The following is a 17,034-nucleotide window of genomic DNA, read 5'->3' on the forward strand; positions in this document are numbered from 1 at the left end:
AACTACCCAAAGCATGTAAAAAGAAATATTTATAATTTTCTTATTGTTAATGTTTCAGTCCTTATTTTGATAGTTTTATATAGTTTATATACTTTTTATAGTTTTCTTGAATTACATAGACACACTTAGCTTCTGCTGTATGTTCTTACATTGCAAGACATGTCTGTAAGTTTGCTTATTTTGAATAACAAACTAGTTACAACAGTAAAGGGAAAAGAATAATGCATAATCTTTTCTTTTATAGAAACATCATTTTTTAAAAAGATTTTATTTATTTATTTGACAGAGATCACAAGTAGGCAGAGAGAGAGAGGAAGGGAAGCAGGCTCCCTGCTGAGCAGAAGTTTTGGAAAGAAAAATAAAGTTTGTTTACTACAAATCAGATGGAACCAAAATTAAAGATGCTTGAAATGTTATAAAGTTAATATAATTTTTTAATATTTTATTTATTTATTTGACACAGAGAGATCACAAGTAGGCAGAAAGGCAGGCAGAGAGAGAGAAGGGAAGCAGGCTCCCCGCTGAGCAGAGAGCCCGATGCGGGACTCGATCCCAGGACCCTGAGATCATCACCTGAGCCAAAGGCAGAGGCTTAACCCACTGAGCCGCCCAGGTGCCCCTAAAGTTAATATTCTTATCCCTGCCACCAATGCTTAGTCACTGTGTATTTCTTATGATATTATTGATGCTGAACACTTTATTGCTCCTTAAGTGTATCAGTCAAGTTCTAGCCTCAGGGCCTTTATACTTTTTGGTCTGTCTGCTCAGGACTCTTTATCCTAAATACCCACATAATTTTCTGTACTCTTTCAGCTGATCAAATGGATATATACAGGGCATCGTTATTAGTCAGCGCTGTTCTTTCTTTCAAATAGTCCAGCAGTATTTTGTTTAATGTTTTATGCATGTGTCTGTATTTGTGTTGTGTCAAATAATAATGAAATGGGGATGAAATTAGAGTGCAAAAATGAATAGCCCTGGCAAACAGAGAAGTATAGGTGGTGGTTGTGGGTGATAAAGATCTTCCATTTACGAGGACTAGAGTCACAGTCTTTTGGATTCACTTCCTCTGACAAAGGGTCACTTTTTCATGTATCCTTCTTTCTCCTGGCTTTCTTAATTTTATATATCTCTCCTGCCAGAATTACTGTATTTTAAATTTCCAATACATATTTGTAATCTGATCATGCAGAATGTTCTAGAAGCCAGGCATTTATGTTATTCTGAGATAACACCTTAACCAAAACAGATTAATAATGAAGCTAAATGCTTTCATATTAATAAACATACTTAAAATACAGTAATTCTGGCAGGAGAGATATATAAAATTAAGAAAGCCAGGAGAAAGAAGGATACATGAAAAAGTGACCCTTTGTCAGAGGAAGTGAATCCAAAAGACTGTGACTCTAGTCCTCGTAAATGGAAGATCTTTATCACCCACAACCACCACCTATACTTCTCTGTTTGCCAGGGCTATTCATTTTTGCACTCTAATTTCATCCCCATTTCATTATTATTTGACACAACACAAATACAGACACATGCATAAAACATTAAACAAAATACTGCTGGACTATTTGAAAGAAAGAACAGCGCTGACTAATAACGATGCCCTGTATATATCCATTTGATCAGCTGAAAGAGTACAGAAAATTATGTGGGTATTTAGGATAAAGAGTCCTGAGCAGACAGACCAAAAAGTATAAAGGCCCTGAGGCTAGAACTTGACTGATACACTTAAGGAGCAATAAAGTGTTCAGCATCAATAATATCATAAGAAATACACAGTGACTAAGCATTGGTGGCAGGGATAAGAATATTAACTTTAGGGGCACCTGGGCGGCTCAGTGGGTTAAGCCTCTGCCTTTGGCTCAGGTGATGATCTCAGGGTCCTGGGATCGAGTCCCGCATCGGGCTCTCTGCTCAGCGGGGAGCCTGCTTCCCTTCTCTCTCTCTGCCTGCCTTTCTGCCTACTTGTGATCTCTCTGTGTCAAATAAATAAATAAAATATTAAAAAATTATATTAACTTTATAACATTTCAAGCATCTTTAATTTTGGTTCCATCTGATTTGTAGTAAACAAACTTTATTTTTCTTTCCAAAACTTCTGCTCAGCAGGGAGCCTGCTTCCCTTCCTCTCTCTCTCTGCCTACTTGTGATCTCTGTCAAATAAATAAATAAAATCTTTTTAAAAAATGATGTTTCTATAAAAGAAAAGATTATGCATTATTCTTTTCCCTTTACTGTTGTAACTAGTTTGTTATTCAAAATAAGCAAACTTACAGACATGTCTTGCAATGTAAGAACATACAGCAGAAGCTAAGTGTGTCTATGTAATTCAAGAAAACTATAAAAAGTATATAAACTATATAAAACTATCAAAATTAAACCTATATTTTGATTGGCTCAGAGTATTCCAGGGAAATGGACTCTGAAAAATCAACACTGAGAAACATAATGGAGTTCTTAAATTTCAGAAATAAAGGAAAGTACTCTGGGTGGCCAGGCCAAAATATTAAGTCACAATGGGAAAAAATTGGACTGGCTTCATACTTTTGGTACATCCAATGCCAGAAGACAGTACAACCATGTCTTAGTTTTACTAAGATGCTTAAGGAAACAAAGCTGGACCCAATGATTTTTATATCCATCCAAACTGTTGAAGTACAAAAGTTACAAACATTCTATAACTAGGGAACTATTTATTTATGAACCATTTCTGAGAAAACTACTGTTAAGACTGACTTGAGCCTACCCAAAGATGACTGGGGCAATTACGACAACACAGGACTGTTGATGAACATTAAGAAGAAAAACAACTACAGATCAGTGTAACAAGATATACCATAAATGTCACATGTCCCAACAAGTGTCATCTGACAAAAATTAGGAGGGGAAAAAAAAGACAAAAAAGGATAGGTAGTAGAATAAATGCACTGGTTGCCTCACCTATGTCACTCTACTCAGCAAAAGAAAAGTAAATTAGAAAGTATTCTGAACAGAAGAAAAACACAATATATTAGGATTGGTGAAATGCTACTAAAGCAGTACATAAGGGGAAATTTATAGCACTAAATGCACACATGAGATAAAATCTTCAATGTAAGAACATACAACACAAACTAAATATGTTGATATGTCATTCAAGAAAACTCATGAAAAAACAAAAAACAAAAAATTCACATCAATGACCTCTAAGCTTCCACCATAAGAAACTAAAAAATAAAACTCAAAACACAAAGGGAAAAAATAAAGGTCAAAGTGGAAATCAATGAAATAAAAGTCAGAGAAACAATACAGAAAGTCAGTAAAATTTAGAGATAATCAATTAAATTGACACAATTCTAACCAGACAGTTAAAAAAAAAAATCTAAGTTACTGATACCAGGAATGAGAGAAGTGACATTATGACAGGTTCTATAGATATCAAAATAATATGGAAATATTATAAACAATTTTATGCCTATTAAATGTGACAAATGAAATGGATCCATTCCTTGAAAAACATAAATGATTAAGTTTGCTCAAGAATAAAGTGAGTGGGGGGGCCTGGGTGGCTCAGTGGGTTAAAGCCTCTGCCTTCAGCTCAGGTCATGATCCCAGGGTCCTGGGATCGAGCCCCACATTGGGCTCTCTGCTCAGCGGGCAACCTGCTTCCCCCCCTCTCTCCGCCTACTTGTGATCTCTCTATCAAATAAATAAATAAATTCTTAAAAAAAAAAAAAAGAATAAAGTGAGGGTCGGGGCTCCTGGGTAGCTCAGTCGTTAAGTGTCTGCCTTCAGCTCATGATCCCAGGGTGCTAGGATAGAACCCCACCCAGATCAGGCTCCCTGCTTGAGGGGAGGCCTGCTTTTCCCTCACCCATTCCCCCTGCTTGTGTTCCCCTCTCTCACTGTATCTCTCTGTCAAATAAATAAATAAAACCTAAAAAAAAAAAAAAAGGAAGAAAAGAAAAAGAATAAAGTGAGGGGCACCTGGGTGGCATAGTTGGTTAAGTCTCTGATTCTTGGTTTCAGCTCAGGTCGTGATCTAAGGGTTGTGAGGTGGAGTCTCATGTAAGGCTCCCCTCCTCCCTCTCTCTAAAATAAATCTTTAAAAAATAAAAAAGTGACAATCTAAATAGCTCTGTATCTATTAAAGAAATTGAACATTTTTTAAAGATTTATTTATTTATTTTAGAGAGAGAGTGCAGGGGAAGGAGCAGAGAACCCTCAAGCAGACTCCCCACCAACACAGGGTTCGATCCCAGGACCATGAGAGATCATGATTAGCTGCAAAATCCAGTCTGCCGCCTAACAGGCGCCCCAAAATTGAAAATGTTTTTTTAAAAGCATACCTATAAAGAAAAACCCTGGCCCCACTGACTTCACTGATAAATCTTACCACATATTAAAGGAAGAAATAATGCCAATTTTATACAAATTGTTCCCCAAACTGAAGGGTACGAAACACGTTCCTACTTACTATATGTGGCCAGCATTACCCAGAAACTGAAACTAGACAAAGAACAGGTTTTATAACATTATATGTCACTATATGGTACCATCCAAAGCAATTAAGTAAATCTGATTTTTAAAACTTCTACCAGAATGTATCTTTTTCATTATGTCTTCTTGAACATCAATCACATTATCTGGGTTTTTGTCAAGTTCAGGGAAAGACTGTAGAATTATATTTTATTTAGTTTCTTCATTATAATACCTCTATTCTCTTTCTAGAACTTCTAGTCCTTCCTCTCATGACTCCTCATCACTTACTTTGTATCCTTCTTTCTTTTTGTTCTAGATTCTAATGGACTTCTTCCACTTACCCTACACATCTCTATTTTGGTCTTTAGATGTGTTCATTCTATTACACAGTATTTCCCATTAAATTAAACTTTATATGGCAAAGGTATTTCTAAGGAATGTATTATTTCTTTTTTTTGCACCAGTCTGATCATGTTTTATAAATGCAATAAATATCTTTTCTATGCTCTTTTTCTTCTAGGTTCACTTTTCTTTGTTCATCCTGGCCATTTCAATAGATTTTAAGATAGAAAAGCAAGGGGGCGCCTGGGTGGCTTAGTCCTTAAGTGTCTGCCTTCTGCTCAGGTCATGATCCCAGGGTCCTGGGACTGACCCCCACATCAGGCTCCCTGCTCAGCAGGAAGCCTGCTTCTCCCTCTCCCACTCCCCCTGCTTGTGTTCCCTCTCTCGCTGTCGCTCTCTCTCCGTCAAATAATTAAATAAAATCTTAAAAAAAAAAAAAAAGATAGAAAAGCAAGAAGTAATTGTGTGCAGTCTCTACTGATCCAGAAATCAGATTTTTTTATTTATATAGGAAATCTGGTAAAATTCTTAAGAATATAGTAGAATAAATCACTGTAAGTTGTACACCATCTTGCCTTTCAGAAATAAATCTAATGCAGGTAACTAGATAACCAGAATACTTAGTCTGTTGCTACTACAAACAATAATGTGAAATAAAGAACTCTGGGCCAAGAATCAGGAAGATATAGGTTCTAATGGATAGCTATTATATCCTAAAGAAGTCTCAGATTAGTTGTCCTGCAACCTAGAACAGTTTATTGTAACATATTAAAAAACTCCTTAATAATTGCTTCTGTTTTAAGTAATGATAGACTAGCTAATTCAGATAAACCCTCCCACCAAAAAAAGTTAAATGTACTTCCAAAGCAAAAACCAGAGAGCTAACAAGACAATGACTAATTACCAGGCCAGATACCGGCTGGAAACCCAAGAAATAAGCAAATAATGGAGAAAATTTTGTCCTAAGAGTGCTTCTCTAACTGGAAAAGATAGCTGATAAGGCATGTTTCTGCCTAGAGTCAAAATCTACAACCAGCCAAGGGTGGGAAGTCTAGAAATCAGTACCAACTGGATACTGCAGGGTTCTCTCCCCTAGCACTAAGGGTAAACCAGAGGTAAAACAGTCCTCCAATCAGTCTACAGACTACCTGTGAATGACCTGGGGGACCAGAAAAATTTCAAACCTTAGGATACAGATGGATTCAAGTGGTCACTTAGGTACCTGACAGAAACAAATAAAAATCCTTCTGGAGAAAGGTATCACCATTATAGGCCTCTTATGATATAATAACAGAACCTCATAAATGTTCATTACTGCAATTACAAAAATTAAGTCCAGGTGTAATTTTCCTAAATAAACATTACAGTATCCTTATAACACACCAGTAACTAAAAAGATGTCTGAACTTTTAAAAATTTGCTTTACTGTTTGTATAAATTTATGGATATTTAGAAAAATAAAACTGTTGTCAATAAGAATATTTCATAGCAAGGACACTTCAACTTTTTGAGTCTGGCTAAGTCTTTGAAACACATTTTGTACTTCAAGGCATCTCTTAGCCCCTTCAACAGTGGAAATGAACAAGCTTTAAGTTACATTGCCCATGTTTTAAAGACTAAACAGCAGTGGTTTTATTTTTTCAGTGTGTTTGCTTTAGCAAAGAAGGGACCACACCCTATATAATAGCATGCAACATTCTGAAATAAGCAAAAGCAAAAATGCACCCATTCTGCAATTTAAACAATTATAATAAAATATATACTCAATATTCAATATTCCAAATTCTATCTTCTTTATAATCTGGTCAAATTCATTTCCTAAAACCTACTTAGAAATGGAAATAAAAAGTCTTGCTATTTTGACAATAGTGAATTTTAATCTTTTAACTTTTATTATAGAAATGCACCAGAAATAGTCTAATGTTCAGGTAGCTATAAATGACTATCAATATAATCCATACCTATAGTATCTGGGAGGTCTAGCAGTTCATTGTGCTGCAAGTCAAGGTTGGTTATCTGTGTGCAGTTTCCAATCTCCTTTGGGAGGTGTTCAAGTTGATTGTGAGCTACATCCAGCGTAATGAGGTTACATAATTCACCTGTAAAATTGGCCAACATAAAATTTAACAAGTATTATTAAAGAATACATTAACACTGAAGGAAAGAAAAAAAACCTCTTCATTTTCTATATCATAATTATACCTTTCTGGAAAATGTAAAAATCAAACACAAGCTCTGAAACTTATTAGAAAAGGACATCTTAAAATATTGAATCATTATGTTGTACACCAAGAACTAATGTAATCTGTCAATTATACTTCAATAAAAAAAGAAAATGACATCTGATAAAGTTAAAAATATAAATGACTGCCAACTAATATTACATATGTAGTTTTAAATAACTAATTCAACCACATTTATGTTTGTATATTCCATACTTTAAGTAGCGCTCACTAATTTTTTTTAAATAATTTTTTTGAAGATTTTTTTTATTTATTTGAGAGACAGAGATCACAAATAGCCAGAGAGGCAGGCGGGGGGCGGAGGGGGGGCAGGCTCCCTGCCAAGCAGAGAGCCTGATGCGGGGCTTGATCCCAGGACCCTGAGATCATGACCTGAGCCGAAGGCAGAGGCTTAACCCACTGAGCCACCCAGGTGCCCCACTAATTTTTTTTAACCAAATTCAACACAGTAATATATTAGATTCATCTTGAATTCAATTTGACGGTCACCTTCTACTTCAAAATATATATATAAAATCTCAAATAGGCATATGTTCTGATGTTTTATAAATATACAAAGTGAGATTTATAAATCAAAAACTACTTCTAGATTTTAATAGTACTCCACAAGGACAGAAAATAAGCTATATTTCTCCACATTCTAGTTGAAAGAGCTGTACTGGCAATTTAGATTATTCTTAGTGTTATTCTGCAACATTCTTTCTTGCAGAATTCTTTATTTGAACATAATGTTCAAAACCCTTATAATTTGTAACAGCTACATTGGTTCTCTCATGACTTCCCTTTTTTTCCAAAGGCATTAGTTATAAATACTGAAAAAGTAAGATAAGCAAATAAAACGCATGAAACTGAAAAAAAAATGCGTCCAGGGCACATTATTAAGCCGTATTACTATAAACACACGCTACAAAGAGAAAACAGGTAAAATGAATTTCATCAAAATTAAAAACGTATGTGCATCAAAGGACACTATCAAAAGAATGAAAAGGCAACCCACACAATGGGAGAAAATATTTGCAAATCCTGTATCTACTAAAGGATTAATATCCAAAATAAAAGAACTCTTACAATTCAACAAGTCCCCAATTTATAAATGGTTAAAGAACTTCAATAGACATTTCTCCAAAAAATATACAAATGGCCAATAAATACATGAAAAGATGCTCGACATTACTAATCATTAGAATAATAAAATCAAAACCACAATAAGATACCACTTCACACCCACTAGAATGGCTATAATAAAAAAAAAACAGAAAATAACAAATGTTGGCAAGGAGGTGGAGAAATTGGACCCTTGTGCTTTACCACACAGGTTCTCAGGGTGAAGACAGAAGAAAAATCCTTTCCTGTTTTTCCCTAGGCACTGCATATTCAAACTGCAGAAAATCAAAGGCAAAGACATAATTTTGGAAGACGTCAGAGGATAAAAAGCACCTTACTTTTGGAGAAACAAGGATAAAAACCATATATTCAGACTTCTCTTCAGTAAAGCATGTAAGCAAACAGAGAATGCAATGAAATATTTAAAGTCTTGAAAGAAAAAAAAAAAAAAACCCAAACCCAACCCACCTAAAGTCTGTATCCAATGAAATTATCCTTCCAAGTAAAAGAAAAATAGACTTTCTCAGACAAACAAAAATTGAGGGAGTTTGTCACCAGCAGACCTGTCTTACAAGAATACTAAAAGAAGTTCTTCAAAAAGAAGGAAAATGATATAGGTTAGAAACTTGGATCTATATAAAAGAAGGGCATTGGAGAAGTAATAAAGGTAAAATATTTTCTCACTTTTTCTTTTTTTAAAGACACATAAGTTTTGCAAGAGAGAGCAGAGAGCACACTCGGTGGGAGGAAGGAGCAGAGGAAGAAGCAGACTCTCTTTTGAGCAGGAAGCCCAATGCGGGACTTGATCCCAGGACCCCAACTGGGATTATGACCTGAGCTAAAGGCAGATGCTTAACGGACTGAGCTACACAGGTGCCCCAAATATTTTTTTACTCTTAATTGATCTAACAGATATTGGTTTGTTCAAAGTATTAGTAGCAACAATATATTAGATGATTACAGATTAAGGATAAATGAAATGAATGACAGCAATGTTATAAGGGACAAGAGGGAGGAATTGGGAATATTCTGTTTTAAGGTAACCACACTACCCATATGAAGTGGCACAGCATTATGTGAAAGCAGACTTATAATCAGCTATAAATGCATACTGTAAATACCAGGATGACCACATACATACAAATAAAATTAAAAGAAGTATAAGCAATATGTTAAGAGACAAAATGAATAAAATGCTCAATTAAAACCAGATAAGGCAAAAAAATGATGAACGACAAAAAAAAGTTCAGCTAATAATAAGTTACAAATATAACTGATATTTATCCAACTCATCAGTAAACACTGTAAATGTAAATAACCTAAATGCACCAAATAAAAAACAAGAGACTGTCAGAGAGGATAAAAGAAAAAAGACTCAACTGCATGTTGTTTTCAAAAAATTCACTTTAAATTACGTAATGGTAAATGGAACAATTCTCCAAAACATAACAATCATTAAAGTTTGTATACCTACTTATCTCTGTATCTAGTACAGTGCTTAGTACATACCATCATGTTAACTTAAAGAATAAAAGAAGATAAGTGGGGAAGATAAAATTTGGATTCTAATACTCTTCAAGCCAGAGGTAATAAAATACTTTTTTTAAATGTGCCATCATCTTTTCTAATAAATAATATTTGAAATTTAGTACCTACAAAAATAACTTCCACTACTCTAAAGAAAGATACACAAGCCCAAAAGTGTACAGAATTGAGGCAGGTAAATAAAACAAACTGGAAGAAGACTATGACTAACTTTAGCCCATTTGGAACAGCTAGGATTCAACTCAGATCCATTACCACTATATTGCAGGACTTTCAACTTCAGTACTATGACATTTTGGACTGGGTAATTCTTTGCTATATGAGGCTGCCTGGGGCATAAGCAGCACCCTTAGCCTTTACTCATTAGATGCCAATAGCACCTCCCAAATAATAACAATCAAAACTGTCTCTAGACATTAACAAATGTCCTCTGTCACAACACTGCAAAAACTGCTCTCAGTTGAGAATCACTGCTACATTGGAAAAAGAAAGTTCAATACTGTCCAATCCTCACATTTTTCAAACGAAGCTGGAAATCTAGATCTTCAAATAAAATCTTCTAATGCTAAAATGCTAACAACTAATTCTTAGGTTAAAACAGAACAAAACACTGTGTTACTGAACATGTTTGTGGGCTTTTTTCAGTATTCAGGATGCCAGTCTGACATCTCTGAACATAAAAACAAATTAGTTACTAACATTTTAGGACAGAAATTTGCATACGACTACCTAACATTAAAACTAAGAAGTGTTTTTAAAAAGCAAAATATAATCACCGAGACTCAATTAAGTTAAACTTTTTTGATTTGTGTAAATCACCACATGGCAACTGGATTATTTCAAACATATATTCTCTCCAGAAAGTTATCCTCTAGCAATACAACTCTCTGCAAAGTCAGGATATCATGGTAATAGTGACACATTAGGAACAGCATCACCTAATAACACTAATACTTCTTTCTCACAATCTAGTAATCCCTAAATATTTTGAAAATGCTTAAAACTCAGGAAATGTGATTTAATTTTTTTAACAGCACAGAAAAAAAATAACATGATTTTAAAATCTGGTCTTAGTCCCTGAAATACAGTACACTCAAAATGAAATTACATATATTATTGCGAGTAAAATCTGAAAGTTATTTTAGGCTTTCCCCAAAATCTACATATAAATTTTAGGAACCATGAAGAACATTTTCAGAATAGATTTTGTTCGGTCCAAAGAAAAAGTCTAAGAAACTTCAGGGAAGTTTATCATTTATACATAGTTCCCATAAAAATCTAAAATATTTTCAAAACTAATCCAAAACTTTGTTTTTAATGCAATTAACAAAACATTTTTAATGTTGGTGGAGGAAGTGTTTAAGATCTTCTTTCTTTGGAGTTAACACTCGTAACTGCCCAAGGTCCTCTTGTCCATAGTCAAATAATTAGAAACATATGAAAATTGTGAATATATGACAAATTCTGTATTAGACAATGTGTCAAGATAAAAGCCTACATTATAATTTGTAAGAAATTTAAATATTAAATATATAAGCAGTTCATGAAATACTTATACACAACTTATTTCTATACTCTGTCCAGCTACATAGTACTTTTAAACATGTTTCACTACATATGATTCAAATATGATAAAAACAAAACAATATGTAAATCTATCCAAAATGGTTCTCAAAGACAATAACTAAGTGACTTGCCTCTGAATGGGTTTAAGAGTGGTTTTTATTTCCTACTTTATACATTTGTATTTTGTGATTTTTCTTCATTTTGTACATTTTTTTATTCAAAGAGAAAAAAGGGAGACTCAAAGAGGTAAACACTAGCAGTCTCTTCTACACTGTTCACAGAAGAGCATTTTCTGACCCATAACAGAAGTTCCCCATCTATGGAGCAGATATATCTTTTAGTGAAAACGAATGCATCATGCTATCATACTGTTAACATCAGCCATTAATATTACGCATCTTATGACTCATATTCCACACTCATTAAGCAATCTTTTGATTTTAAATTTGACTTCCCACACATTTGCCTACAGAGAGAACATGGACTTCATTCATTTATCCACTCTACAAATGCTTATGAAACACTTACTAGACCCTATCCCAGAGGATGAGGATACAGTAAGAGAAAAAAAAAAAAAAAAAGATAACATGCCTGCCTTCAAAGAACTTGTATTTTATTAAGGAAAAAACAAATTAACAAGTAATCAAGTGAGGAAGTATTAAGAGCTATCAAAGAAAATAAAGCAAGATAAAAATAAAAGTGCGATGGGGAAAGAGGGTGAAGTAAAAGGGAAAGAAATGCTGATGAAGTACCATTTGCAAACAGACCTGTGCTTCAGGATTCTCTCTCCCTCTCCCTCTGACCCTTCCCCTGCTCCTATATGCTCGCGCACTCTCACACTCCTGCGTGTTTCTCACTCGTTCTCTCTCTGGAATAAATCAATCTTAAAAAAAAAAAAGAAAAAGAAAAAGAAAGAAAGAAAATAAAAGAAAATGGACCTAACTAATGGGAGAGGGAAGAAACAATGAGAATTCTCAGGGAAGAATGTTCCAGGCTGAGTGAAGAACAAGCACAAAGCCTATGAGGCAATAGAGTTCAAAATGCAACAGAAGGTCAATGTGGCTAGAATCATGATTAAGGAATCAGGTGGTAGGAGATAAAGTAGCCCTGGATCAAATCCACTTAAAGTATTGTAGGCTAAGATAAAGAGTTCAGCTTTGACTAAGAAATGAGTGGTAATCGTATTAAGAGTGTTTATTGTTGTTTTTATAGTAGTTCCAGGTTTACAGAAAAACTACACAGAAAGTACAGAGAGTTCCCATAGATCCTTTTCCCTGCACAGTTTCCCCTATTAACATCTTCCATTAAGTGGTACATTGTTACAGTTGATAAATCAACATTGATACATTAATATTATTAACTGAAAGTTCATATTTTATATTAGCATTCACTCTTTGTATTGCCCAATTCTAGGGGCCTTGATAAATATATAATATGGTGTACCCATCATTACAGGTATCCTTATAGAATAGTTTAAATAGGGGCACCTGGGTGACTCAGTCAGTTAAGCATCCAACTCTGGTTTCAGCTCAGGTTATGATCTCATGGCTGGGGGATCTAGCACCACATTGAGCTTTGTGCTCAGTGCAGAGCCTGCTTCACATTTTCTCACCCTCTCCCTCACTCTTTCCCTCAAATAATTGAATGAAATCTTTAAAAAAAAAAAAAACTAGCCTAAAAATCCTGTGTTCCACCTACACATTCACCCCTCTTTCCCTCTCCCAGAGCCCCTAGCAACCACTGATCGTTTCTTTTTGCTTTTGCCAGAATGTTAATATATAGTTGGAATCACATAAGATGTAGACTTTTTCAGATTGGCTTCTTTCATTCAACAATATGCACTTAAGGTTCCTCTATGTCTTTTAGTGGCTTGATAGTTCATTTAATACTGAACAATATTCCATTGTATGGTTGTACCACAGTTTGTTTACCCATTCATTTACTGAATGATATCTTGGTTGCTTTCAATTTTTAAAAATTATGAATAAAACTGCTAAAAACATTTTGTGTTCAGTTTTTTGTATGGACATGTTTTCAACTCATTTGGGTAAATAACTAGGAACATGACTGATGGATTGTAATGGTAAGACTACATTTAGCTTTGAAAGAATTTGCCAACTGTCTTCCAAGTGTCTATACCATTGTGCATTCTCACCAGTGACAAGTAAGAGTTTGCATCTACATTTGGTGTTGTCAGTGTTTTGGATTTTAGCCATTCTAATAGGATGTAGTGATGGTGGTGGTATTTTGAAAGTATCTTACAAGATACAAGGGAGCCTTATGGAAAAGCAATAATGATGTGATAATGTTTTCCCTCAAAAAACAAAATCTATCCTGGAAAATTAAGATCTACATGAAAACATATACAAGTAGAATGCTGTAAACATAAAGTAGGAAGCATAAAGGGGCACCTGGGTGGCTTGTCAGTTAAGCATCTGACTCTTGATCTCAGCTCAAGGCTTAATCTCTGAGTCATGAGTTTGTGGAGTTTACTTAGAAAAAAAAAAAAATTTAAAGTAGGAGGTATAAACACTTACACAAAGTGATGGGTAGGGAGTACCTGGCTGGCTGTCACTGGAGCATGCAAGTCTTGATTTCAAGGTTGTGGGTTCAAGCCCCACACTGGATATAGAGATTACTTAAAAATAAAAATCTTATTTACTTGACGGACAGAGATCACAAGTAGGCAGAGAGGCAGGAAGAGAGAAGGGGAAGCAGGCTCCCTGCTGAGCAGAGAGCCAGATGCGGGGCTCGATCCCAGGACCCTGGGATCATGACCTGAGCCGAAGGCAGCAGCTTTAACCCACTGAGCCACCCAGGTGCCCCAAAAATAAAAATCTTAAAAAAAAAAGTGATAGGCAAATAGAGAAGGAAGATTCTGGCTGGGTGGATTAAGAAAAGCTAGACTTAAAAAGATGGTCAGAAACAAAGGCAAGAAGATGGAAGGAAAGAAAGGAAGGGAGGGAGGGAGGGAGGGAGGAAGAGAGAGAGAGAAAGAAAGAAGAAGGAAGGAGGAGAAGAAATAATATGAGGTAATCAGGGAGGCAAGAAAATCATAGACTCCAATTCTTTTGTTAGGGATATATTCAACAGAAATGAGTCCATATATTTACCAAGAGACTTACATTACAGTAACATAGTAGCACTATTTGTATTAGCTCCAAATTACAAAGTACCAAACAACAGAATGGATAAATAGTGGCATATTCACACAATGAGATATTATGCAATAACAAGAATAAACTATCTCTAACTACATACACCAATTATGATGAATAATGCCAAGAGGAGAATTCAAACACAAAAACATATACAGATTAAGGATCCATTTATATAAAAACAAAGAAAATTAACTGTTAGTAGAAGTCCGTATACTAAGTTTACTCTTCATGGGAATAGTGACTGATAGAGGGATCTCATGGGTGGTCTTACTGTTCTATTTTTTTAAATTTGGATACTGATACTATACAGTTTGCAAATAGTCTTCAGTTGCACATTTATGATGTATCAATAAAAAGATTTAAAAAAAAGTCTCTGGCCCAAGTTCCTGCTTTGGACATGCCTTAAACTAAACCATGGCATAAAACCAGAAAAAGCCATTCCTTAAATTTGTGTTAGATGGATAATCTTCAACATATTTTAGTAAAATGTTGTTTTTCCTCCTCTATGGAAGTTCTCTAAAAAGTCTAAATTAATTCCACCTTGAAAAACTTATTCTCTTTTGGCCTTGTCTTTAGAGGAGGCAAAGGTTGCACACTATACCCAAGACTTTTTAAGCCTGATGTTACCCTATATCCAGACAATGAAGCAAACTGGACATATTCCTTCTCAAAGGTGACAACACTGTCTAGACTCTTGTTGGGATTCTTCCTGCTATTTCTCTGAGCAATAGAGCCTCCCAGGTTACTCTATTAAACCCATTTTCATTCTGTAATACAGGAAGTGTTACACATGCAAAAAGAAGTGGGACAAAGGATGCCTGATATCTAGAAGTCAGATAGTTGATATATAAAACTAATGTTCATCAAACAACAGAAGAGTGATTTTAGGAGGAGAAAAAAAATTTTCCCCTTCTGGAGACTGCAAGTTATTAAAATGCATTTAAGTACCAAATTCCTGAGGAATATTTGGAACTTTTCTAAGTTTCCACATCTTATTTTAGAAAGATCTTTGACTTTTAGTAATTGTTAAAAATATTTTATATGTGGCTTTGCTCAGAGTAGCTTAACAAATACTTGATTAAATAAGTGACAAACTAAATGTGTGAGGTTTAACCAGGAACAAAGAAACATTACTATACAAACATCTGAATACACTATTGTTCCTAAAACATAACAGAAAATAAATTACTGCTCTAAGAGCACTAATTCAATCAGTCTGAAAAAAATTCCTATGTTTATGTTCTCTTTACCGGGCACAACACTAGGCCCTGAAGACACAAAAAGACTACAAGACACTAAATACCTGTTCCCATGAAACTTAAAATTAGTAGGAGACAACACGTGATTTGATGGAAGCCAGAGAGGGCTCTGCTTATGAAATTTTACCATTAAGAAGCCATTCTTTAAAGATCTTCAAGGCCTTTCATTATCAAAGTTCTTTATCTTTAGGGTAACTATCTCATTCACTTCATCACTCAACAAAAATTTACTGTGTATCTACTAGAAATTAAGCAGTGAACAAAATAAAGTCTATTCTCAAGGAGCTTACTTACATTCTAGTATGCACCGAAGGAAGCATCAGAAAATAAGGAAATAAAGTGTTAAGTGCTATAAACAAAAGTAAAGCAAGGAAAGACAGCTGGAAATAAGAGTGTCTGGAGTGGCAAAGAAGAACTATGTGCATATGTGAACTGAAACACAGGATATGTTAGAGAGAGAAAGGAAAAGAAAACACATCTGGAATCCCAAATATCAAACTAAGGAATATGGACCTTTTTGATCACGTAATAAGGTACAACTTAAAGTTTCTGAACAAGCAGAACATTGCTCTAAAAGTCTGGGGCGCCTGGGTGGCTCCGTGGGTTAAAGCCTCTGCCTTCGGCTCAGGTCATGATCTCGGGGTCCTGGGATCGAGCCCTGCATCGGGATCTCTGCTCAGCAGGGAGCCTGCTTCCTCCTCTTTCTCTGCCTGCCTCTCTGCCTACTTGTGATCTCTGTCTGTCAAGTAAATAAATAAAAAATTTTTTTAAAAAAGTCTGTTTTCTCACAGATTTGTGAGAATGGAATGGATTGGAGAAGGCAGAATTAGGAAGCACAGTCTATTAGAAAGCTATTGCAATTAGCTTGAATAATACAATATGAGGGCCTACAGTGAATAATCAAAAGCAGTTGAATGAACAGACCCCTACACAAGCAACTAAGAGACATGGAAATAGCAATAGGGATGTGGTAAATTACATACAATAAAGGGGTTTTGTTTTTTTCACAGGTAGTTGTGGACCAACATTCTGTAAAACACAAAATTGCATTCTTGGATGTTCCAGCAATGTCACATTGTTGATACAAGATTCTAAATGCTTACTTTCGATTTGTTGTTAACTTGTGACAAACTGGTGACAAAAAAAACTGGTCGGCCAGCAACCTGTCTGGTGATTAGGCCACATTTGACACGATCTAGAATACGGAAAAAAAAATCCTAATTCCAAGATCTTGAACCTGAGTTGACAGAGAAAATAATGATGTAATTAAAATGGAGAAACAGAACCCAAAAGGAAGAGAAGTGTTTGGTAAGGAGTTATATTTTGATCATGCTGAATTTAAGA

General features: G+C 35.0%; 1 protein-coding gene across 1 annotated transcript in view; it reads right to left on the reverse strand.

Annotated features, from left to right (window-relative positions):
- SHOC2 (SHOC2 leucine rich repeat scaffold protein) overlaps positions 1-17,034 on the reverse strand; it is a 92,157-nt gene that overhangs the window by 21,594 nt on the left and 53,529 nt on the right. Inside the window, exon 3 of the mRNA XM_080822660.1 lies at positions 6,774-6,911. Coding sequence (XP_080678786.1) covers positions 6,774-6,911 — 138 coding nt within the window. The remainder of the gene's footprint in view (positions 1-6,773; positions 6,912-17,034) is intronic.

Source organism: Martes martes (genome assembly GCF_963455335.1).
Source record: "Martes martes genome assembly, chromosome: 14".
Taxonomy (NCBI): Eukaryota; Metazoa; Chordata; class Mammalia; order Carnivora; family Mustelidae; genus Martes; species Martes martes.